The sequence below is a fragment of the Ambystoma mexicanum genome, chromosome 8 (assembly GCF_040938575.1).
Source record: "Ambystoma mexicanum isolate Mex_15411 chromosome 8, UKY_AmexF1_1, whole genome shotgun sequence".
In the NCBI taxonomy this organism is placed as follows: domain Eukaryota; kingdom Metazoa; phylum Chordata; class Amphibia; order Caudata; family Ambystomatidae; genus Ambystoma; species Ambystoma mexicanum.
In genome coordinates, this window is record NC_090929.1 from 1,293,535,335 (window position 1) to 1,293,561,454 (window position 26,120).

The window sequence follows — 26,120 nt, forward strand, 5'->3', positions numbered from 1 at the left end:
ACCAACCAATAACGACAGTCCCCTTTCTACTCAAAATCATTGATAAAATAGCCTACAATCAAGTACAAGCACATTTAGAAAACAACCAACTTCTTGGTTCAAGACAACCTGCGTTTAGGCCAAACCACAGCACTGAAACAGCTCTACTGGACCTCAAAATCCAAATGGACGCCATTAGAGACTCAGGCAAACTATGTATCCTCCTACTATTAGACCTTTCTGCTGCGTTCGATTTAGTGGATCATGATAAACTCTGTGCCACACTAGCTAATGACTTTAACTTCTCCACAGATGGAACTATGTGGATTAAATCCTTCCTAGCTGACCGAACCTCTAGAGTCACTATAGGTAAGGAAGCAGCCAACCCCATCCTGTCCCCATTGGAGTGCCACAAGCCTCCTGCCTTTCACCCACACTCTACAATGCATACACAAAACTCCTATTCTCAGCCTTAGACGATATGGGTGTCATCTACACCAACTTTGCGGATGACACCCAGATCCTCATCCCTCTCTCAGGTAACTACACCCATGACACCTTACTCATTAACAAAATCTATGCTATTATCCAAAACTGGATGGCTCTAAATAGCCTTTGTCTCAATGATGAGAAGACCGAAATTCTGATTGTGGGCTCCCAATCTAACATTAGTACCCTCCACCGTGACTACGCATCCATCGATATCGATGGCACCACCATACCAGTCTTGAAACAAGTAAAAACCCTAGGAGTTTACCTGGATGCTAATCTTTCCATGACTAAACATATCAGTAGCCTCTCGTCCACCACAGCATTGAAAGTGAGCATCCCTCAAAAGGCATATAACACTCCCGAATGAGAGTCAATGATGGACACACCCCTGGAGGGAATGAGACCAAGACCAAGTGCGGTTGAGAGTAAAAGTCTTTTTATCTAAATCGATATAGGGCATGCAAAGGACCCTGCAAACTCCGAGAGCGCTCTCTCTAACAATAGCAAAGACAGTCATTTATATTACAAATACACGTCATCCATGAGCTAAGCAATAGGAGCCACATAGTCTTTGGGATTGGATGGCGACGACTAGCTACTATGTCGGCTGCAGGCACAGTGTTCCATGATTGGCGGGGATCCACGTGGTGGCATCACGGAGTGCTTGGGTCAGCCGGGCTCATCGGGGTAAGATGCCAGGGCGCAGGATTTCCAAGGAGATTCACTACTTCAATACTAAAACTTGCCCTCATGGCCACTCATACACATTCATCACACTCGTCTATGTCAAGTTGGTATGTAAAACCTTTAACACATCAATCTAGTACCAGGGAGGGGACACAGGAGAACTGTATGCAATACAAGGCTTCCTTTATACATCATCATAAAGTTGGCATTAACAAAGGATCCAATCTCGTGGGCCCAGGTGTCTTGTCAGGGCGCACAAGTTGGGCTATCTTCATCATTCTAGTCTGTTAGATGCAGTGAGTGATAGTTTTACGGTATGTTAGTACAAGGGTGAATAACTGTTTCTATGGCCCATTAAACTTGGGGTGAACAGAAATACTGTTGGGTTGGAGGGGGCACATAGCTAATACCTCAAAATGTGGTCGGAGTTGTGGTCATGTGGGTTGTAATTCTTCTTGGCCTGGCCAGGGCGGCACATGGTGATTTTATGGTGGCATCTGGTGTCGGAGGCATGGGGGAAGGTAAGCGCTTGGTGCGGGTCCAGCAGGAATGCGGGGAGGTGTGGCTGCACTGTTTCGACAACAGAATACCGGGGACCTTCAAGCCACGGCGAGCCTTGAGGGGAGGAGGTGGGTTAGATGTGCAGCTCTCGAGAAGGAGGGGGAGATGGCCTTGTAGCTTTTCGCGGGTCTCTGTTCACGGAACAGCATGAATGCTCTACAGGGCTGAATGGCTAGGGGCTTGGGGCATTATGTAAAGGGCACATTTCTATAATTCACATATACTCCTTTTTACTGAATCAATACCATGAAAAGTTTATAATTAACTTACATCATATAACATTCATTACTCTGTTGCTTTGATCCCGCAGGGGGGCGGGGTGGGAAATGTACACAAAACGTGACGTAGAAGCTGGTTGGTGGATGCATGGGTCTCAGTGACACATCACAGCTTTAAACATATAATTAGGATTTGTGGCTCAAGGATTGTGGAATCAACGAGTTTGTCTATTATTTCAACCACAGCAGATGTGGCTCATAACTTCTAATAACCCACAAATATCATAATACTCTCAATCATACTATACACAAGCATTTTATATATTGCTCTTTTTAATTGTTTTACACTAGCAGCAAACATTGGTCAGGAAAAGGAGGATTATGGTGTCCCTACGCTTGACACCCTTACACAGAAAGGTCCTGGGGTAGGCGGGGGGTCGTACCATATGAACGCGAGCAACTGGCATTATGTGTTTTGAGCCTTTTATCAAAAGACTTAGCAGCATTTGATGAGGCTGGGAGACCCAGGGGTTTAACATTTGTTTTTAGCACTTCAGCTGGGGGAACAGGCTTGAGGGGTCATGAGCACCATATGTCATCGGTGTGGGGGGGTCTGCGCAGGGTCGAGGTATACTTGATAGGGACGACTTTGTTCTTTCCCAGACCCCAACTAAAAGTCAGGTCACCGCCAGGGCAATGATGTACTGCGGAAGGTAAATGATACAGTGTTCTGTTACTTGGTCGCATCTAGTTGCTCGTAAGAAAGGGCCTTCAACGGATCTACCATGGGGAGGAGGCTGGGGGGAAGTGCAGGGCTCGCTGTGCGCGGACAAGTGGGGGGGGGCTGCGGCTTCTGCAGGCCGCCTGTTCCACAGAGGCCTGGGTTCAGTATGTTCAAAATGGAGTCTAAGTGTATTACAAAATGGAGTCTATGTTATGCTACAAGGTGTGCCGTGCAGCCCCAAGTGTCGATCCGCAGCCACCCTGCCTCCCGGGCCCAGGTGCATGGGGGCTGCTGACGAGTCATGAACCTCACGTAGAGGTGCAATGTGGGGGAGGGTGGTCCTAAAGACCTTTCCTCCCATACAGCATACACAGTGAAATTCATTTCGTTAAGTAGACAATTCCTCACCCCTGCTAACTGCGTTACTCTGGCCAGAGCGCTGATTCTCTCGCGACTTGACTATTGTAATGTATTACTATTAGGTACCTCAAAATCCAATTAAAAAAAATTGCAATTTATACAAAATAAAGCCCTAAGAGCAGCTCTAGGCATCAGGAAATCAGACCATATATCTAAGATCAGAAAAAATCACCACTGGCTACCTGTTACAGAAAGAATAATCTTTAAAACACTGTGCATAACCTACAAATGCCAACAGGACACTGCTCCCCAGTATTTAAACAAAGCTATTAAAAAAAAAAAGTAGTCACAAGAACACTAAGGTTCAACAACCTCCGACTTCTAGAGACACCCCGTTACAAGAATACTAAAGCAGGGGGTATCAGCTTCCAATACTTAGCCCTCAAACATTGGAACTCCCTCCCCAATAGCATCAAAGAAGAAGGCTCCTTCTGGATTTAAAAAAACACTCAAAACATGGCTCTTTAAATAGAAGAAAGGATAAGTGTATTGAGTGGTTGTAAATATGCGTTATTCATCCATCATTGTGTAACTGAATATAATCATGCTTTGAATGCCTGCATTGTGCAATATGTGAATAGTTGTGTGTAATATGTGAATTTTTGCCCCGTAACCACGCTGTGATACCTAAGGGTCTTGGCGTGTAACAAATGTAATAAATAAATAAATAAAAATAAATAAACAACTGCCGATGTTGAAAGCCGAAGGTGCAGGGTTTAAGCAGTACGTTTTAAACTGACTGGAGCAACAGGTCAAGGTACTCCAAAGTGCTAGCCACATCAACCTGGCATTATATGAAAAACCAAAGGATTTATTAATTTATTTGCATTTATAAAACCCACAATAGCCCATGGCCATTGTGGTGCTGTTACAGAAGGCTTACTTAGTTGTATAAGTGCTTGCAAAACATACATGTTGCCTGACCCCATGTTGCAGGGTGGCTTACTTAGTTACATACGTGCTTTGAAAAAAGATGCATGTTTCCTAACCCCATGTTGCAGGTCGGCGGCATACTTAGTTACATAAGAGCTTTCAAAAAATATACATGTTGCCTAACCCCATGTTGCAGGGCGGCAGCAGCATACAAATGCAAAAAGTCAGTTTAGGTGGCACAAACAGGTTGCCCAACCCCTTGTTGCAGGGCGGCAGCAGTTTACAAATGCAGAAAGTTAGTTTAGCTGGCACAAACATGTTGCCCAACTCCATGTTGTAGGGCGGCAGCAGCATACAAATGCAGAGAAGACCGTTTAGGTGGCACAAACCTGTTCCCCAACCCCATGTTGCAGGGCGGCAGCAGCCCACAAATGCAGAACGTCACTTTAGGCGGGCATGGCTTGGAGGAGAGTGAAAAGGGGAGGGTGAGGACAACAAGAGGGAGGGCGTGGGACACACAGAGCATCACAGGCAACCATGGGGGGGTGGGGCGAACACAGCATCACAGGCGACCATGCGGGGGGGGCACACAGCATCACATGAGACCATGGGGGGCACACACCACCACAGGCGACCATGGTGGGAGTGGGCGGCACACACCATCACAGGTGACCATGGGGCAGAGGGTGGGCTTCACACAGCATCACAAGCGACCATGGGGGATTGGGAGTATGACCTACCTTCTCGTCCCATGTCTTTTCCCTACACTGTATAGCATGCATTTTTCTTAAATGTAAACCGCAAGAAACTGTGTGGATAGGTTTGGTTGGAAGAACATTTCACAGGGCATATACAGGTAGACAAAGATGGGGACAGCAGTTTCAAAGGAAGAAAGGATGCATTGAAGACTGGGGCACAAGGTGCAAAAGAAAGGAGAGGGTGACAACCAGGATGGAGGACGGAAGACAGTCGTCCTAGACTGAGGTAATTGTATATAAAACAGACCCTGTAGGTTGCGTTAAGAGGAGTGGGGGAGGGGGGGGTTGAACTGGTACAGAACTCTCCCATCTGGCAAGGGACATAATTTAGCAGAGAACAGTGAGAATATATCATTATTAAATATGCCTGGTTTATCAATGAACACACAAAAAAGCAGCAACTTGATAGGGGGTGTCTTCTATTGTATCTATAGACCTTTCTGAGCAGACCTCAAATGATCTTTCAAATGTGACAGGGTGAAAGGTTTCATTGCCATAGCTCTGTTGTTGTTTTGAGCCTTGCTGGCACATCTGGGGATGTTAGGTGAATGTTGACATAAAGTATGAACATTGTGAAAGAATAAATAACCATTCATATGGACATGTTAGGGAATTGATAGCGTTGAGGGAAATACATATACACCAGTGTGTTGAGTCTGGTGCATTTTTTGAAATTGTGCATCATACCAATGTCGATATGAGATGATTAAAATGTGGCTTTTTTTAAATTTGTAATTTCTAGCTCTTTGATCCGTCTCCGTTGTGAAGTCCATTTAGAGCTTGCTCGAATTGAAGAAGACGAAGACAGGATTGAAATAGCTCTTGAGCATATAAAAAAGGCAATGCTGCTCGATAAAGGACAGTACCAGGACCAGCTCAAGATTGCACATCATCATCTTAATTTATGTGCAACATTATACAAAAAACCTGAACGTGCCGAAGACCAGGCAGTTATGATACTTGAACAGGTATGGTTACTATTATCAATTCTGCAACAGCAGTTTTCGAAAGCGAATATGTCACAGTATGCAGATTGTCATTCGTTTTGACTTAGGCAATTTCATGAATTATGTACGAGTCATTCAGAAACTTCTCCCAAAAGACCTATTGCCAGAGGTAAGGTACACAACGTCAGAAATTCCATCTGCCTGATTTTTATTTTCCGGCTGCAGCTGTAAAACTTTTTTTAGCCTAGCTACATCTAACAGACTGTTCACACATTTAGAAAAGCAGAGGTTTGAGTTCAACTCGGCCATTTTTCTAGCTTATTGGATCTTATCGTTTTGAATATTTTGTTTTTAAACTATACATCTTTAAACATGCTTTTTCAGTAAGAGAGCTAACATGTTTTCTCTGTTCCAATGTCAGCCAGAACCCTGACACATTTTAAAATATCTAATATGTTGCTGGAACATTGATTTTCATGTTACATAAGTACGATAGTTTTGAGATGCCGCAAGATACTTAATCGGTATTTTAAAGGTCATCATCTTTGAACATTTGAGGTGGCACTCCAGAGGAATACAGCATAGGGTTATGCGAAGTAGTAGGCAATCTTTTTGAAATTTGGGATTCAAAATGCCCTTCCACCCTAATCTGTTTGGGTCTGCTCACACTGGGTTTCTGGCTAAAATAGACCAACACATGATCTGCACCTCTAAACACTCATCCAACCTGGTTGCTGCTTGATGTGGTGATGGTGGTCGTGAGGGAGCAGTGGTGATCTGAGGAGGGGCAGCAAGGAAAGAAGTGGGGGAGGACAATGTTAGCCTTGAACGTCAGCAGAGCAGAGGTAGCAGGAGAGAATGGGGTGATCAGCAATGCTGAACACAGATTAGAGGTCAAGGGATGTGAGGGTGCACACTTCGCTTTCAGCAGCTATCATTTTCATATGTTCGACAATTGTAATGACCGATTCAGTGCTGCATAGAGGGCTTCATGCATACCTGTTCTCATCCTCTGTCCTGAAAGTAGAGCTTGAGTTGGCATTACGAACAGGGAAGCTTCTGCACCAATTTCTAAAATGGTATTTATGGCAAGGTGATAGATGACCTCAACTCTAAAACCGAAAGGCAATTCTGTACATGAAGAAAGGGAAAATGGTTTCAGTTGTTATATAGTGCTTCCTACCAGAGTTTTGTTTCTTTGTAACACTTGTGCTACAGTTGTCCTCCTTATTGGGATCTTCTAAGTATAACGTACCCTCCTGGACTGCTAGTGTAGGCAGCATAAATAGATCACACCGAGATGAAATCAATCAACCACTAATCATTTATTAATCTATTTTTAATTAAATGATCACCAACCAGTTTATCCTGAGAATACTGTTGAACACATTATTACAAACATCCAAAAATGACACACGCATACATATATTCTTTCATATATTTAAAAGCTTTAAGCTAAAACAAGACCTTAAAATGCAGAGTGCAAAGACAAAGTGTTACTGTGCTCTGTAAACTTCTACCTGTAAACAGCACCACTCTCGATTTGCAAATGATGCAGCCATACAATTGGTCTCATAGAGACCTAACTCTACTTCATATGCCCAACATGTTTTATTCTTTGAATTCAGAATGTATCTGTGGAACTTCGTCAGGGGCTTTAGTTCTTCCAGCAAACTCAAGCACCTCAGTGTATACTCAGGTGATCCAAGTGCTGGCGGCAAACATGTACGTTTGTCAGCTTCCGGAGGCTGTATGCTATTACTCAATGTTATCACCCCACCCCCCCCCGCCTACCCTCCCAAAATGGATGCAAAATTAAGTTGGCCTGTCTATGAGCTGTGCAAACATGGCCTCCTTTTTTCCAACCATTTATTTAGATGTATGATTTTGGTAGGTAGGTAGGTGGTGCAGAAAACCTTGCAGTGGGTTCTTACATTATGATGATTGGAGTGTCAAGAGGCCACCTGCCAAGATGGCATCAGGGTAAGTGAACTCTGCTGCTTCAATGTTGGCAGCAGACTATTTTCCATTCTTCTGCTCTCATCAGGGATAGTTCCTCACTCATCTACCAGAGAAACTGCAATGTAGCTGAACTTGTTACTGGGTTCCAGGGCTCTTTGGTGTGTGGAGGTAGGGGACTCTGCTGCTTCACCAGAGATTGGGCCAATCTGTCCTTCCTAGTGAGTCTGGCATGTGTTAGGTTGCCTTTGTGCTCTCAGCATTTTCATTTGCAACCTCTTCAATGCTGGCCATGACTGGTGTGGAACTTTCTCTGCTGCACACCGTACTGCGCATCTGGGCGCCCGGCCTTGTTCTTTACCCTTGGTCCACTCCTCAGATCCTATTAAACAGTCGTTCGGATGCCTGGTCTTAAGGCTGCGGATCCTGTCTGCCATGTCTGGACAATAAGTGGTCCCTGGATGCCTCCATTGTTGGGCAGTGGCCTGCCTCTTGAACTGGGCCTGGACCTCCACTGGCAGGCTGGGTTGCTCTGCAGGACCCTTGACTTGCAGTTCATTCCACATATACATGAATGCCTCCTATTTGTTGGCAGCCTGATGGAGTAACTGGTGCGGATGCCAGGGACACACTCCCTTCAAAACTGAATCTCCTGTGGCAAGCACGGCTCAAGTCTGGTCTGATTTGCTACCTCTGTGTCCCCATCATGTGGAGAAGCTTCCAGCTCCATTGGTTCACCTAGCCTTATCTCAGCTAAGTGCTATGCATATCAAACCTCACATTCGAAGGGATTGTGTCCTCCGATGTATTCCTCATCTTAGATATCTCCTTCCAGCTCTGCTGGCTTCGGAAAATGTTTTCTCTCTAGAGGGCGCTGCGCGTCGACGTCCTCCGAGTCGATGTCCCTCGACAGCCGCCGTATCGACGTCGACGTCATCCTGCCTATAAAGGCCGCGCGCAGCGTCCGTTGCTCAGTTCAGTTTTTCCGCGCTTACTCAGTGCCTCGGAATACCGTTGCTCAGTTCTTGTCAGATTAATCCTATTTACCTCGAGTCATTCGATCCGTACTCAATGGCTTCCTCGTCGGAACCGACAACTCCTCGATCCGGCTTCAAAAAATGCTGAGATTGTGGGAAAAAGATGTCGTTGACTGACCCTCACAGAGTTTGTCTGTGGTGTTTGGGAGCTGAACACCATTGTTCGGAATGCGAGGACTGTATGTCCATGACAGCTAAGGCCCTGAAGGAGCGTAGGGGGAAGCTGGAGAAAGGTAAGACTTTTAAAGCTTCTTCTTCGTCGACGAAGTCGAGATACTCGTCTCCTCGTCACCATTTGCGCTCCAGGTCTCGGAGTGGGTCTCATCACTCCTCGAGATCGAAGCACTCGAAGAGAAGACGGCGAAGATCCCCTTCTCCGTCTTCCTCTTCCTCTGTTTCACCAAAAAGAATCCCTTGCCCCACGAAACATAGTTCCCGGGCTGAATGGGAGGAATTCCGCAAAAATATGATGAGCGTCTTCGAGAAAGCGGCCTCGACCCCCTCGAAGACTGCCGAGAGCGATGCTCTGGTCGAAAGACCCGAAGGTCAAAAACGCCGCGAGTCGCAGTACCCGGCGAAGGAAACCTCTCGAGCGCGTCTCGAACCCTCGAGTAGGACTATGACCTCCAAACCTTCCTCGAAGGTTCCGTCGACGCCGTCGACGAGGATTCCGTCGACGCCGAGGTCGATGTCTTCGACGCCGTTGTCGAAGGGACCTTCGACACACGGGTCTGTCGACTCGACGCCAGCTTCGACACCGGTGTCGACGCCAAGAAAAGTCACGGTTACGACACACCCAGTGACTATCCCCAGGTCCTCGACGTCGATGGCTTCGAGATTGTCGAGTAGAATTCCAATACTGTCGAGGTCTTCGAGGCCTCCGCCTTTGTTTTCGACGCCACGCTCGAAGCCTTCGACGTCGACGACATCGACGTTTTCGAGGCCGATAATGACAAGTTCGGCACCCTCTGCCTTGGAAATGGGATTTACTCCCTTTATGAGTTCAGAACAATTGAGAACTATGTCCTCAATTTTGGAAGAGGGTGAATTGTCTGAACAGGAAGACACATTTGAGTTGCAGGGACCTGTAACCCCAATTAGAGAGGAATTTTCCTCTGAAGAACGCAGGTTAAAGGATCTTCATGATTCCTTACATGAGGCAAGTGGGTTAGACACTTCCCCTGAGGTGGAGTTTGCTAGGCCAGACCCGGGGGAGCATGCTGAAACCCCCTATAGAGCCTTAATGGCCAGGATCACAGAGTTCATGGGGTGGCCTGCACCTTCACAATCTTTCCAACAAGATGACCTCACGGATATTCTTGACAAAGGCCCACAGGAGGATCCTGTGGTGCCTTTTCATAAAGCTCTTCAGAGGAAGATCATGACAAACTGGGAAACCCCAGATGTCGTACCAGCAGTAAATAAAAAACTGTCTACAAAGTACAGGGTATCTTCTACAGACCCAGAGTTTTTGTCTAAACACCCATCCCCAGAAAGTCTGGTGGTACAGGCAGCATCCTCTACCGATGTCAAGACGGCTTATCCTACCGTCCCGCAGGACAGGGACGATAAAAAATATGATGCTATGGCAAAGAAAGTCTTTTCAGCATGTAGCATGGCGTTAAAATCTGTTAATGCTACTTGCACCCTTGCTAGGTTCAGCCATACACTTTGGGAGTGTGCTTCTACAGCGGATGACTGCATCCCGGAGGGAGAAGAAAGGGATGCATTCCTGAATATTATACAGGACGGTAAAGACGCTATGTGCGAATCCCTCCAGACGGGCATTGATTCGGCTGACAGTATCAGCAGAGCAATGGCGGCAAGTACATCAACCAGGAGATTCGCTTGTTTGAGAAAGTCTGGTTTTGCCCCAGATGTGCAAGCCAGGCTCTTGAACATGCCATTCGATGGCTCTTCTTTGTTCGGGAAAAAGGCGGATGACAGTTTAGAGAAACTGCAAACTTCAAAAGCAGCAGCAAAATCCCTAGGAGCTGCAATCCGTCAGACTCCCTTTCGTCCCACAGGAACCTCTGCGAGGGGCAAGTCCTTTCGCTTCTACTCCGCATTTGGAAGAGGTAGAGGACGACCGGCTCAAAGGGGACAAAGAAGAACTACCCGGGGTGGACGGGGTAGATATTCAAAAGCCGCAGCAACAGCAGGTGCCTCTTTACCATCTGCATCTGCATCAGCCGCCCCAAAACCACTCTGAGGACTTCCCTCACAAGACACCTGTAGGAGGCAGGTTGACTCAACATCTGGCGGTATGGCAGGCTATCACGTCAGATGCTTGGGCATTGGAAACAGTTGCCCAAGGTTACTGCCTGCCTTTCCTACGCATACCTCAGAGTCATCCACCGGGGATCAGCTCTCAGAAAGCTCCAGATCCGCTCCTCTTGCAGGAAATTTTGGACCTGCTAGACAAAGGTGCCATAGAACCGGTACCTGTAGCGGAGAGGAACAAGGGCTGGTACTCCCCTTACTTTCTCATTCCAAAGAAAGACGGAGGACTGAGACCCATCTTGGACTTGCGAGAATTGAACAAATTCCTCAGAAAAGACAAATTCAAGATGGTCACTCTTTCTCAGATCCTCCAGGCCCTTCAGTTCCAGGACTGGTTGGTATCTCTGGACCTTCAGGACGCTTATTTCCATGTGCCTATCCATCTCAAACACAGGAAATACCTGAGGTTCGCAATTGGCAACTCTCACTATCAATTTCGAGTGCTGCCATTTGGGCTGACCTCCGCCCCGAGGGTCTTCACCAAGTTAATGTCGGTAGTGGCTGCAAGTCTAAGGAAGGAAGGGATTCACGTCTACCCCTACCTGGACGATTGGTTGATCAGGGCTGTTTCTTCGGAACAAGCTCAGATCCAGCTAAATCACGTGTGCCACTTCCTTCACAGACTGGGCTTCTCCCTCAATTTAAAGAAGTCACAAATGATACCATCGCAGAGACTCCAATTCATAGGAGCGATCCTGGACACTTCCCTGGGAAAAGCCTCGCCACCAGAGGGGAGGGCTCAAGATATTCTACAGATGGTTACCAAGTTCCAACATGCCCAACGTGTCCCAGCTTTCGGCTTTTTGAGGTTGCTAGGCCTCATGGCATCCTGCATTTTCCTAGTGCCAGAGGCTCGCCTGAGAATGAGATCCCTCCAGTGGGCACTGAGGACTCAGTGGTCACAATTCTCAGGGAGAATGACAGATCTTCTTCAGGTTCCCGGCAGGGTGGCTCGAGACCTTCAGTGGTGGGCCTGCCAGGAGAACATTCTGAAAGGAGAACAGTTTTGTCAACCCTGGCCGGAGATAACAGTAGTCACGGATGCCTCACTCACGGGGTGGGGAGCCCACGCCAACGACTTGACCATCAGCGGTCGTTGGTCTCCATCGGAGTCCAGACTACACATCAACCTGTTAGAGCTGAGAGCCATCAGACTTGCGCTGAAGGCGTTCCTGCCAGCTGTACAAGGGAAGAACGTCCTGATAATGACGGACAACACGGTGGCCATGCTTTACCTCAACAAAAGAGGAGGCGTAGGATCACTACCCCTGTGCAGAGAGGCGATGCAGCTCTGGTTTTGGGCAATCCAAGAAGGAATCTCTCTATCGGCAGTTCACCTAGCCGGAGAGAAGAACTTGACAGCGGACGCTCTGAGCAGGCAGAACAGTCTCCCACGAGTGGGAGCTAGCACAGGAAGTCCTTCAAGAGATCTTCGCCCTTTGGGGAACCCCTCAGGTAGATCTGTTCGCCACCAGCCTAAACAGGAAATGCGACCTGTTCTGCTCAAGGGAATTTCCCCCGAGAGGAGCTCTGGGAGACGCGTTCATAGTGGACTGGGAGTTTCCGCTTCTGTATGCGTTCCCACCGGTCCCTGTCATTCCTCAAATGATCAGGAGGTTGAGAAGATTCCGGCGAACCATGATCCTAATTGACCCGGATTGGGCCAGGAGAACGTGGTACCCGGACCTTCTAGACTTGTCCATCTGCCCTCCAATTCGACTTCCACTCAGAGAGAACCTACTCTCACAGAAGGGAGGTCAGGTTCTCCATCCAGACATCAAAACCCTCAACCTTCACGCTTGGCTTCTGAAAGGCTGAGGTACAAGGATTGGGACCTCCCTGATGATGTTATGGAGGTGTTGCTTTCGGCAAGGAGGCCAGCAACAAAGTCTTTATACCGCTGCCGTTGGAACAGATTTTGCAGCTGGTGTAGAGAACAGAATATCGACCCTTTTTCATGTGGTACACCAATGGTTTTGTCCTTCCTACTATATTTGGCAAATTCAGGCCTTCAAGTTGGCACCATTAAGGGCTATCTCGCAGCGCTATCCATCTTTAAGCGTACTGCGGAAGAACCATCCTATTTCAAATTACCCTTGGTAATAGAGTTTCTAAAGGGGTTAACCAATGTTTATCCCCCAAGACCATTCCAAGTTCCCCTATAGGATTTAAACTTAGTACTAACTTTCCTGATGGGCACACCTTTCGAACCTCTCCATTCTTGTTCGTTAAGATGCCTTACCCTTAAAACTGTTTTATTAATAGCACTTACATCTGCTAGAAGGGTGAGCGAATTACAAGCTCTTTCTTGTAAACCCCCTCACACAATATTTCACAAAGACAAAGTTGTCCTGCAAGTGAAGCCTAATTTCCTCCCAAAGGTGGTTTCTGAATTCCATATAACTCAGAAGATTACCCTACCATCTTTCTATCCTCCTCCTCACCCGGGGAAAGAGGAAGAGAGGTTACACAGGCTAGACCCTAGGAGGGCTTTAAGTTTTTACATCAGTAGACTAGCCAGGATAAGACAGGCAGACCAGCTGTTTGTAGGTTACGCAGGTCACAAGCTGGGGTTACCAATAACTAAGCAGACCATTTCCAGATGGATCATTCTAGCCATTCTGGAATGTTATAAACTGGCCGGGAAAGAGCCCCCTCAAAACCTTAGGGCTCATTCGACCAGAGGTATTGCAGCTTCATCGGCCCTCAAAAGAGGCGTGCCGGTTAAAGACATCTGTGCGGCCGCTACATGGTCGTCTGTCCATACCTTTACACGGTTTTACAATTTGGATTCCTCCTCCAGTCAAGAGACTAGGTTTGGAAGGGCTGTACTGCATTCTATTCATCAATAGAAGACAGCATGAAGTCAGTACTCCCTCCTCCGATAATAGAATACTGCTATGGGAGCCTATCTAAGATGAGGAATACGTCGGAGGACACAATCCCTTCGAAGAACAAGTTACTTCTTACCTTGTAACGTTCTTTCGACGGGATGTTCCTCCGAAGTATTCCTCATCGACCCTCCCATCCATCCCCGCAGTTCTACTTCCCTTGTTGTTGCAGCTTACGCTCCTTCAGGGTGATTAGTTTAGTCCAGAAAGTATTATTGTGGGCTACAAAACGGAACTGAGCAACGGACGCTGCGCGCGGCCTTTATAGGCAGGATGACGTCGATACGGCGGCTGTCGATGGACATCGACTCGGAGGACGTCGACGCGCAGCGCCCTCTAGAGAGAAAAAATTTTCCGAGGCCAGCAGAGCTGGAAGGAGATATCTAAGATGAGGAATACGTCGGAGGAACATCTCGTCGAAAGAACGTTACAAGGTAAGAAGTAACTTGTTCATCTCTCTCTTACAGCATTGTCTGGGACTTTCATTTGCAATCAGGTATTGCCTAGTTTGCTGTGGCCTTATTTGAACACACTATATCTGTTTGTGCATCCCCGGCATCTTGGTCTGCTCCTCACTACATTTGCTCAATTATTTGCAGCATCTGTCCCCTGGCCTGTTACACCATTGGTGGGGAGCGCTTCTTGATCCTACAACTTGCACTCCTGTGTAATTTAAACAGTGCTCCTTTAAGGCACCTCTTTTGCCTCATCTGCATTACAGCACTGATAGTGAGTATCCTCATGATTATAGCCTCACTCTAAGCTCTGTTTCCAGCTACTATTGCTTCATCTGCTTTCCCTCTTTAGCGCACACTTGATGGCAAAGAGGGGTGGGTTGGGGCAAAAGGGGCTAAAAACAGACCCAACCGAAATTTGATAAACAGATGTCATCTGAAGCTCCTCAGACCCCTCCTGTGACCCACAGTGCTAGCCAGCCTGTCAACCATGGTGAATAGGGAGAGCGGCCGAGTGTCTGAAACTGAGCATATGACTGATGCTTTAGAGAATCGTGCAACGTGAATGCTTAATACATTTTCAAACTGTCAATATGAAGATTCAACATCTGTATTCTTGCTTGCACCATAATAAGGTTTGCATTTTGAGCATACCTGAGTAAACTAATGTCCAATATAGAGACCATCATTGAAGGCTTACTGCATGGCCCACCATGTTCGCCACAGTTCCAAGTTGAGAGATTCATTAACACACTTAATACCAGAGACCAATCTATAAGTGCGGGACCATGATTCAAACCTGTGTTGCTCTGCATAGTTTTGCCCCTGAGCTATCCTCCTGGCCTTAGAGATTGGACAGATATTTACCACACCCCCAAGGCAGATCGCCCGGCTCGTCCAATAATTGCGCAGTTTTCCTGAGCGCACTTCAGTGGTCCAGGCAACTCGGCTCAACTTCATTGTGTACAGTTTGAAATTCTGCGAAAGATGGCTAAAATATGCAATGCTGTTTCTAGCAAGACTTTGTGTTATACACAAGGAAAAGTCACTTGGATTCAGGTCCTGATGAGGCACTTAACATTTTTGAGAGACTTATGCCTCCCACACACCAGCTTTATGGTTCTCTGCTTTCCTAAGGGTTGGAGTGAGCAGGTAATACATCCTTCTCCATTTTAGATTTTATGCGAATGTGTGTGGCGACTATGCTAACAAAGGGATCATCTCCACGTGATAACTTCTTATCTTTTATACCAATTTATAATGTTTCTTTGATTTGATGTAGTGCAGCTGGACACAGTGACCTGTGCTTATTATGCTTGCATCTCCATTTTACTTGTTTGAAAGGTAGAGGGTTTGGATTGTCACTCTGGCTTTGAATTTCACATATTTGAGTGCAATCCCATAACCTGTATCTCGTTGTAAATTCTAAGATTTTACAGATTTTGTTGTTGGGTGTAATGGTCGGGTTCATAAATGTTGTGTTGTTGCTGCTGCTTTTTCTGGCTGTTCCTGTGGTGCTTTTTAATTGCTGGATTTTTGCTGGCTCCCCCTACCAGTAGACATCTACGTTCATTGAACACATTTAAGGTTTCAATTAGAGCTGATTTTTCAATGCTTGTTTGAGTTTTGCAGAGTGCATGGTTTGTGGGTTCTCTACATGTGGGTGTTGGATTGTTGGGGAGTAAATGTAAAGGTTCACCACAGCAACTGTCATACCAGGGATCCTTTCCGTAGGGAAATAACACTTTACATGTCCCTCACTTCATGTCTTCTATGATCAGAGAGGTCGTAGGTGTTAAGTGTTAAGATGGATTTCTAGAATCTGGCCTGATGGACAGATTTTAAAAGGCCACCCTAGTTATAGTGAACAGGGTAACTTTGAGAAGGTGGCCAAAACCCAATCAAGGTAAGAGGGCGAGTGAGGTCAGGGGTCCACAATGAGCCCACACCAAGACAGGAATGTATACAGATACAGGATGCCTTAAATCATACTAAAAAGGAAACAAGCAGGTGGTAATATTGCATAACAATCAATAACAAACATATATACAGTCCCCATAGCTTCTTAAAATGCATTTAATGACTTAAATCAACAAAGGTGGCAAGCAAAGTGTTGCAATAAAGATAAAGTCCCAAATAATATCCCCTAACTTCAAACAGTCCAGTCCATAAGAAGTATGGGGCCTTGTGCTAAAAAATCACAGGAAGCCACAATGCTTCTCCACAGAATGTATCAGTAGCAAGTAAGTTACTGGTGTTGGCGATTGTTTAAAAGAAGAGACACAACAAAACTACTAGGTAAGCAAAATCTGTTATTTTTTCAAATGGTACTACCCAGATTCGACAACTAAAAGGCAGTGGAATAGAAGGATATAGAGAGACTTGTTTTCATTGCTATCCTATGGAGGACAGGGGGGAGACCAAAGCTTTGCGTTTACTTACCCCCTGACTCCGATTTTCCTAGATGACATAATGGGTTGACTGAGGGTCACTGGAGGTTGGATTTCTCACTGAGGGTTCCGGTTAGAGGTGCACAGGAGCTGCGGGTGCAAGGATTCTTCTGGTCAGTTCTTGGAGCAGAGTGCAACCCTTGGCAATGGAGAAATGCAAGCTTCACCAATGCAGCCCTTTTCAGGACACTTCACAGGACCGGGAGGTGAGTTGCAGTGATGGCCACCACACACAGACAACGGCAGGTATCCTTCCAGTTGCAGTTGTAGAAGTCCTTCCAGGACAGGATCTCTTATGGCTGGGAGGCTGAAATTCGACTTTTACCAAAGGCTGATGACCACTAAAGTTCAGGCTGCAAATGCAGAATGGTGACGGTTCTAGTGAGGTAGCCCACTGGAGAGTTGGGCAGTCCACCGAGTGGCCCAGTGGCACTTCCAAAGTCATGGGACTGATAGATCCTCGAACACGCCAAGAGTTGTTGGTCTCACCAGTCCAGGCATTGAAGCAACACACAGGACCACCGCAGATCAGGTAGTCCAACAGGGCTTTACCAGGCCAGATGCAAGAAGAGGGACACCAGCTTCTTCAAATGTATTGTTCGGATCTTCAGTTCGCTGTTCTTCTGCAAGGGATACATGGCTCCAGTGCTTATCTGAAGAAATGGCTGCAAGAGTCCTCTTCTTATCCAAAATCCAGCCTGGAAGCACGCCCAATCCCATCAATGACAAGGATCTGCCCCATTTAAACTGCCAGTTGTTGTCAAATCAGGGATAACTATTGGTTTCACTCATGCCCCGCACCCAGACTTTCTGGCACCGCAGATGTGGAGTGGGGCCAGACAGTCCCACCCACTTCCTGAGCTACACCCACAAAGGCATCACTAGCCTGAAAAAGCTGCAGCTTTCCCGGGCAAGTGCATGACCTTATATGGGATTTCCTGTCTAGGAAGGAAGAAGGCCAAACACCAAAATGGCCAAGGAACAAGTGAACATCTTGGCGTGGCCATTTTAGGTCACTAGCCACATTTAGTAACCATACGCAGTAAACACAAATGAGCACAGTAGGAATAACACAATCATTTTTTAAATATAATTGCTGCCACCAGCTTGTCTGTAGGCATATATAAAAGTAACAGAAATGTAAAATTATCCCCATTGCACTGCATTGACAGATACTGTGTGCAATGTTAAATAGATACAAAGGTGTAAAAGTAAAAAGGAAAACCTAGTTTCCCAGTACTGATAGTCTGAAGGACTAATCAGTTCCCCATAACAAAATGAGCAAAAGGGAAGGGAAGTGAAGCTGAAGGCTTTAATTCCCCTTCAAATAGATTTAAAAACAAAGAAAAAAGATTGGGGGTCCAAAGCCACTACAGAGGGAAAGTTAGTAAAAGAGAAATCTTTCTTAACATTTTATTTCTGTGTTTACCATAAATGTTTCCATAAAATCAACAAAAATTACTATAAATAACAAAAAGTTATGCAATATTATCCAACAATAAAATTCATTAGGTACTATAATAGCACCATGAATATAAATAAAACAATATGGTTCGAAAAGCATGCTATACTACTGTAATAATGTATACATTATAAAAGCATAAATAGAGAAGTTACCCATATAGATAATTTACTTGAGAAATGGCAAAGGTCTGTCTTTGTCTAATTACTGTGATCTTATTTTCAATGCCATTTTACTAAGTGCAAAACAACCCAAGTGCAGTATTGATAGTTGTGCCAAAGTAAATACAAGAGGGCTGGATGACATTGCCTACATTTTAATTACCAGAGTACTGAGTTGTTTTTTTGTATTTTCCTTCCTCGATTACATGCAGGATAAAATAAAAAACGAAATGTATTATCATCTCATCATTAGAACAAAAGGCATGTAATGTATGTCTCTGGTTATATTACTATTCCGTTTAGCAAAGACAATATTTAAGGCAATACTGTTAAATCTCAGTCTGGCAATTACTTTGTTGGTGCACCCAGCCTTATCTCACACCAATAAACTCGAATTAGTAATTAGTTTGACATCTATTCAGATTTCTAATCCTTTCCACATTTTCTCTTGATCTTTGAAAATGAACTAAAATTGCTTTCTTAATTTCATTGACATGTCATGTATCAAGCCACTTTAGATATTCAAGGGAGTAAAGAGGGGAAAAAGACAATATTTGTTTTACACAAGCCCCCTATGGGACACAACATTCTCTTTCACTGGTCCGAAATTCAGTAACAATTATTTTAGGAAGCCTAACTTGATCACTCTTCAAACTATTACAAATAAAAGGAAGTGATCTTCTAAAAGTTCCAATACCAACTCTGTGTGACAGGAATAACTTGGCACTGACTGTGGCAAACCAAGAAGGCATTTGTAAAACCACTTCTCTGTATAGAGATTCCATTATTAGTTGCCCAACTCCGATGTTGTAAAGAAGCATGTAGCAGGCTTTAGCTTCAAATACCTGGAGCATATACTCAGTTGTGTGGGCCAAGAATACTGTCATAAATTTAAAAGGGGTCCATTATAAACAGATTATTTCAACCATTCTGCCTGTGATGAGGGGAAGAAGATAAAGCACGGGTAAATCTCATACGAGTGAATCGTACCTATCTGCATATGGTATGGCACACCATCAGTCTTAAAAATTCTGCAATGCTTTGAGAGCTTCTGTGAAAAGTGCACAGTAGTAGACTTCTCCGCATTTAGCCTCAAACCTATCTCCATGTGGCATGTATACATATTAAGTAGTTTCTGTAGAGAGTTTGGAGTTCTTACAAGAAGCACGCTATTTTCTGTGCATGAGTGTATAGAAATGGGAATACCTTGAGGTAGCATCCATCTTCCATCCGGCCGCGTATTGCGTCTCACAGCTGCATTGAGGCCGCATTTCCATCTAAAGGAAGAAAACAGAAGAGAGACATTATTGCGGGCTTACATAGGAGCAACATATAAAGACATTAAACAGAACAAACAGCGTCACAAGAGCTCAAGAAAGACTTACCAATCATAAGGAGAAGCATAGTCGCAGCTGGACTGGACTACTCCTTATCAGGGATCAGTGAAGAAACTAGATCCCATTCGACGCGCCCCTGCCAGAAGTAGCAGGACGGAGAGCTTATTTCCATAACTCACAGGTTAGCTTTATGGGCCGGTGTATGCTCACAGAAACCATACTTTGGGGTGAAGTGTTCGAGAGGTACAACAATCACAGATTGGCGCACTCACACACTTTTATCTCCACGCAGGAGCAGTATCACCAGGTGCCACCGCTCACAGCTTTTCTACTGAGGGAGAGGCCTGAAGGGGGTGATTCAAGTTCAGGGAGGGCTGCAACAGTTACAAAGAGTGTAACAGAATGCGAAGCCTCTAATACTCTCTACCTGGGCATTATGGAAACTTCAGAAACATATCAGTTAGCCCTCTTACTAGGGGAATTACGGGCTGAAGTACATGCTTCAAGAAAGCAAACCAATGCATTACGGAGGGATCCTATTGTAACTCGAGAAAGAACTGACAAATTGGCAAGACAAATGCTACAAGCACAAGCAGGACAGGTTCCACTGCCTGGAGTGACCCATTTTTCTCATTCTTCCACACCACAACAATCAACACCGGTTCAGGTGGTTCTTCCAGGAGCAGTGCCTCTAGCCCCTCCCAAACATTTAATCCGCGACCCAAACAAGTTTGCTGTATTTATGAACCAATGTTGCCTTCATTTCTTGTGCAGACCAGCAGCCTTTCCTAAAGACCAAGCCAAAGTGGTGTTCATACTCTCGTATTAAGGTAGTGTGGCGGACTGGTCTATACCTTTGGTAAATCGAGATGACCCTTTACTCCGGAAATTTGGGAATTTCCAACATGAGATGGAGAAATTGTTTGCCCGTCATACTCAAGGACAAGCTCGGACAACGAGTTGTTGTCACTCAGACAAGGTAGTCAAGATCTACTAACCTATATTGCAGCCTTTAATCATCTCATAGCCCAGACCAACTGGCCAGAAGAGAAGAGGACTACACTCTTTTACAGAGGGTTACATGGAGAACTTAAGGATGTGATGGTGCAAGTGGTGAATGCCGCTGAGAGGTGTGCGGAATACATAGACCTGACGGTGCAACTCGATCATAGGTTGCAGAATCGGAAAATGGATCGAGCTAGATCAGAGGGATGGCAATTTATGTATGACCTCATGAGAATCAGACTAAACCACATGAACAGTCTGAGCCAATGCAAATTGGTGGATTACGAAGTCCCCTTACCAAAGCAGAAAGGAAAAAAAGAAGACAACAACAGCTTTGCAAATATTGTAGAGAAGCAGGTCACTTCCTCCGTGACTGCCCGGTAAAACCACCCAAAAAAACCGGTTGAGGCACCAGACAAAACTGATGAAGAAGAAGAAGAAGAAGAACATGTCGAGCATGAAAAAGGAATTCATACAGACCTCACATCTAGTCCTTCCAGTGCTTTTGGTGAATCGCAAGCAACCATCCAAAATACATGTCTTGGAGGCATATATTGATTGTGGAGCTGTGGGTAACTACATTGACCAAGATTTGGCTCTCCGAATAGGGATTCCTCTCCGACAGAATCAGAAATCGGAAAACTTCACTGCTGTGGATGGTTCTCGGCTATCATCCAGCCCTGTGACACAATACACTGAGAACGTCAAGCTTCTGTGTCGGGACGGGCATCAAGAGGACATTACTTTCGATCTCATCGGTGCTCCTGGGTTCCAGATGATATTGGGAATGCCCTGGCTGGAGACCCACAATCCTAGGATTGACTGGCGAAAACGAGTTCTGACATTTCCTCATGATTGTGCCGACACATGTTACAAAAAAGATGACACCAATCTGAAACCGAAGAAAGGAATCGTGTTGGGCCTCATCAGCTCCTTACCGCTTGAATACCAAGATTACCAGGATGTCTTCAAAAAAGAGCAAGCCAATGTTCTGCCCCCACTCAGACCCTACGATTGTCAAATAGATCTTGTACCCAGAGCCCACATCCCTTGCAGCCAAATTTACGCTCTGACAGAACAGGAAAATCAGCATCTTAGAACTTACCTGGATCAGTACCTGGCGAACGGTTTCATTCGCCCGTCCAAGTCATCTGCCTCCTCGCCCTTATTCTTTGTGCCTAAAAAGGAGGGGGACTTAAGAACTTGCATCGACTGTAGTGCCATCAATCAGATCACAGTAAAAAATCGATATCCTTTACCACTTATACCAGAGCTCCTGGACCAAGTGAAACATGCTCAAATCCACACAAAACTGGATTTAAGAGGAGCATACCATCTTATAAGAGGAAAAGAGGGAGACGAGTGGAAAACTGCCTTCCACGCGAAGTACGGCCTCTTTGAATACCAGGTCATGCCCTTCGGGCTATGCAATGCCCCTGCGGCGTTCCAATTCTTTATGAATGATGTACTCTGTGAACTACTGGCCGTTTGCGCTCTTGTTTACATTGATGACATTCTTATCTACTCAAATTCCATGGAAGAACATGAATTCCAATGCCCGGGCAGTCTTAGAGAAGTTTCCACAATACCAATTGTATGCCAAGTTGGAAAAAAATGTTTTCCATGTGATCGAGGTCGAGTTTCTCAGTTTCATGCTCACATCACAAGGCGTACATATGGATACACGAAAGGTGGATGCAATTCTCCAATGGCCCTCACCAACATCCACGAAAGGAGTGAAAAGCATGCTCGGATTCGCCAACTTTTACGGTCGGTTTATACATGGTTTTTCTCAAATTGTACATCCAATTACCTCCTTGTTAAAGAAAAATTAAAAGTTCCATTGGTCGACAGAAGCTGAAGAAGCCTTCCAGAAGTTGAAACTAGCATTCACTACAGCACCAGTCCTTCGACACCCACGACCAGACCTACCTTACATAGTTGAGACAGATGCTTCAAAAATAGTCATGGGAGCAGTATTGTTACGAGACCCCGAAACAGGACAACTGCACCCTGTTGCATTCTGGTCCCACAGATTTTCAGCTCCCGAGTTGAACTACGCAATCACGGATAAAGAATTACTGGTGATTAAAGCAGCATTCAAGGCCTGGAGACATTATCTTCTTGGGGCAAGACATACGGTCACTGTCATCATGGACCACCGTAACTTGCAATACTTGAAAACCGTCAAACCACAATCCTCGCGTCAACTTCGTTGGGCTCTCTTTTTCGCAGAATATGATTATATTATCACTTATAGACCTGGAGTACGCAGTGGGAAAGCAGACGCTCTGTCATGCATGAGTGAAGAAAAAGAGGCTTTTACAGCATCCAACCCCATGGTCATAATTCCTGAGGAAAGGATTCAAACCAGAATAGCTGCCACCATGTGTATGGATGACCAAAGAACCAGTTTGCAATCCCCGATGGATCAATCAACACAACAGGAATGGCTGTTAAAAGGTGACCAGTACACCATCGAAGACAATCTACCCTATTTCGAAGGACGATTATATGTCCAAGACCAAGAACTGCAAAAGTAAATCATAACAAATGACCACGATTCATTAGTGGAAGGACACCCAGGAATAGCCAAAACTCAGGCTAAGGTAAAACGAAACTACTTGTGGCCAACCTGGCGAAAAGACATCGTCCAATTTATTGAAACCTGTGGTGTCTGTGCACAACACAATTCTCAGAAACACAACCCTGCTGGCTTACTACATCCCCTAAAAGTACTGCCAGCACCTTGGCATACCCTGTCGATGGACTTCATCACAGATCTTCCACCCTGCAATGGATACAACACCATATTAGTCGTTGTGGATTTATTCTCCAAAATGGCCCATTGTATCCCTCTGAAGGGACTCCCACCTGCGCCAACTCTCGCTTCTGTGTTCCTATAGCAAATTATTTGATTGCATGGATTTCCATCAATATTAGTATCTGATTGCGGAACACAATTTGTTTCTGCCTTTTGGAGAAAGTGTTGTACGTTTGCCAAAATCGATCTCCAGTTGTCCACAAGCTATCACCCTCAAACTGATGGGCAACTGAACGAACCCACCAAACTTTAGAGCAATATCTCAGGTGTATGTTGCAACAATCCAAGGATTCTTGGAAAAATATACTCTGGATAGCTGAGTATGCAAACAACAACCCAGTTCACACAAGCACAGGGCAACCTCCATTCTACACTGTGCATGGGAGACATCCGAGAACATCCTTATTTGATCCATCCAATACCCTGGAAATGCCAGCCATAAAAAACTTGCATAGAACCATCAATCAGGTTCTTGAGGAGGCGACAGAGCATCTGACCAAGGCTAAGGAAAGACAAAAACTGCTTGCTGATCGACATCGGAAGGAAGCTCCCGCCTACCAGATTGGAGAAAAGGTGTGGTTAGCATCCAAATATATTCCCCTGAAATGGCCAAGAGCTTTCCGCCCAAGATACCAGTGCCCCTATAATATAAAGTCCATAATCAATCCTGTCGACCATGAAATTGGAGTTACCATCTCACATGAAAATTCACCCCGTATTTCATGTCTCTCTCCTCAAACCAATGAAGTCCAATACATGGCTTAGTTCTCCACCAGAGTCTGAAGTAATAGATGGAGAACCAGAATATGAAGTCAAATCCATCCTGGACTCCAAGGTGGTTTGATCAAAATTGTATCACCTAATTGACTAGAAAGGTTACGGACCTCAAGACCGAACTTGGGAACCCAGTGAACACGTCCATGCTCCGTGTTTAATCAGACAGTTCCATTGCAATAATCCCACCAGACCGGGAGGAGAACCACCCTTGAGAGGGGCTTTGAGGGGGAGTGCTGTCATGGTTATGAAGACAGGGGCACAGGCATGCAGGGATCGCATGCGCAGAAGACCTGGGTGGACACTGTCCTGGCGCCTTTGGCACCAGGCTCATGAACAAAAGTAAACAAGAAATCCATTTAACACCAAAAAGCTTTTATTGTGGACATAGCGCTTCAGGTGCATTAACCTTGAACATTCCATCCATTAAGCAGCCCCAAGTGTATTCTTGGGTGTGGCTGCTAATGGATTGCCTTTGCACGTGCTCACTCACTAGGAGTGGCAGGGTGTGGCTGGTAAGCCGGCCCTAATGGGCGTGCCCACGATATCAGCTATATAAGCTGCCCCTATCCTCAAGACATATGCTTTGCGTTATTCTGCACCTGCAAGCAGCGTAACGCTCACCATCGCCTAGGGTCAATCTTACCTTTGAAGATACTGCTTCCTGGACATCCTGCTTCCTGCCAGCATACTTACCAACTGGGGGAGGCTGTTCTTACCTGTACATCTCTTCGGTGAACCAAGTATGTATCTTTACACTTTCCGGAACGCTGAAATCTTCATCTTGGCACTGCAGCAAAACACGCTCCATCGTCGACAGCAGTCCCTGCATGGAAAAACCAAAGACAAGTTTAGACATCGAAAAAACAGTCAGTTTAAGGTTGCACTTTGCCATACTTCGCGCTTTCCTTAAACCTTCACTTACCTTCTGTCGAACATTGCGGTAGCATCCATCTTCCATCCGGCCGCGTCTCTCGTCTCACAGCTGCATTGAGGCAGCATTTCCATCTAAGGGAAGAAAACAGAAGAGAAACATTATTGCAGGCATAAATAGGAGCAACATATAAAGACATTAAACAGAACGAACAGCATCACAAGAGCTCAAGAAAGACTTTCCAAGCATATGGAGAAGCATAGCAGCAGCTGGACTGGACTAATCCTTATCAGGGATCAGTGAAGGAACTAGATCCCATTTGATGCGCCCCTACCAGAAGTATTAGGATGGAGAGCTGATCCTCCATAATTCACAGGTGAGCTTTATGGGCCGGTGTATGTTCACAGAAACCGTACTTTGGGCTGAAGGGTTCGAGAGGTACAACAATCACAGATTGGCGCTCTCACACAATCTTATCTTCATGCAGGAGCAGTATCACCACGTACCACCGCTCACACCTTTTCTACTGATGCAGAGGCCTGAAGGGGGTGATTCAAGTTCAGGGAGGGCTGCAACCGTACCCCAACGCCTCCGCAGAGACCAGGCGAGCGTAACAGTCAGATGTGAGTCACAAGAGCAAATGTACTATCAACATTGCACCTGACATTATAGTCCACAAATACTGCAGAGTCCGAAAGAAGATCAATTTCATTAGTATTCCTAGAATACCAAGTAGAGCAGTTGGATTTCCAAACCTCGTCTGGAATATTATTCTCAATTCTATTACTATTTTTGCAAACAGGTCCCTTAGTAATGAGCTTCCGAAACCAGTGACTATTGGAAGCACCAACAGCAATAACTAGTTCATCCCAGGCTCCCTCATGGAGTTCCTATCTGTGCCTCTCTAGACTTTATTTATATTGTCTTTGTTTAATAATATAGCGTTAAG

At 45.5% G+C, this 26,120-nt stretch overlaps 1 protein-coding gene across 3 annotated transcripts in view; it reads left to right on the forward strand.

Annotated features, from left to right (window-relative positions):
* CFAP46 (cilia and flagella associated protein 46) overlaps nt 1-26,120 on the forward strand; it is a 2,698,259-nt gene that overhangs the window by 500,370 nt on the left and 2,171,769 nt on the right. For all 3 annotated transcript variants that reach the window (XM_069611407.1, XM_069611408.1, XM_069611409.1), the window contains exon 13: nt 5,455-5,680. In XM_069611407.1, the coding sequence (XP_069467508.1) occupies nt 5,455-5,680 (226 nt within the window). The remainder of the gene's footprint in view (nt 1-5,454; nt 5,681-26,120) is intronic.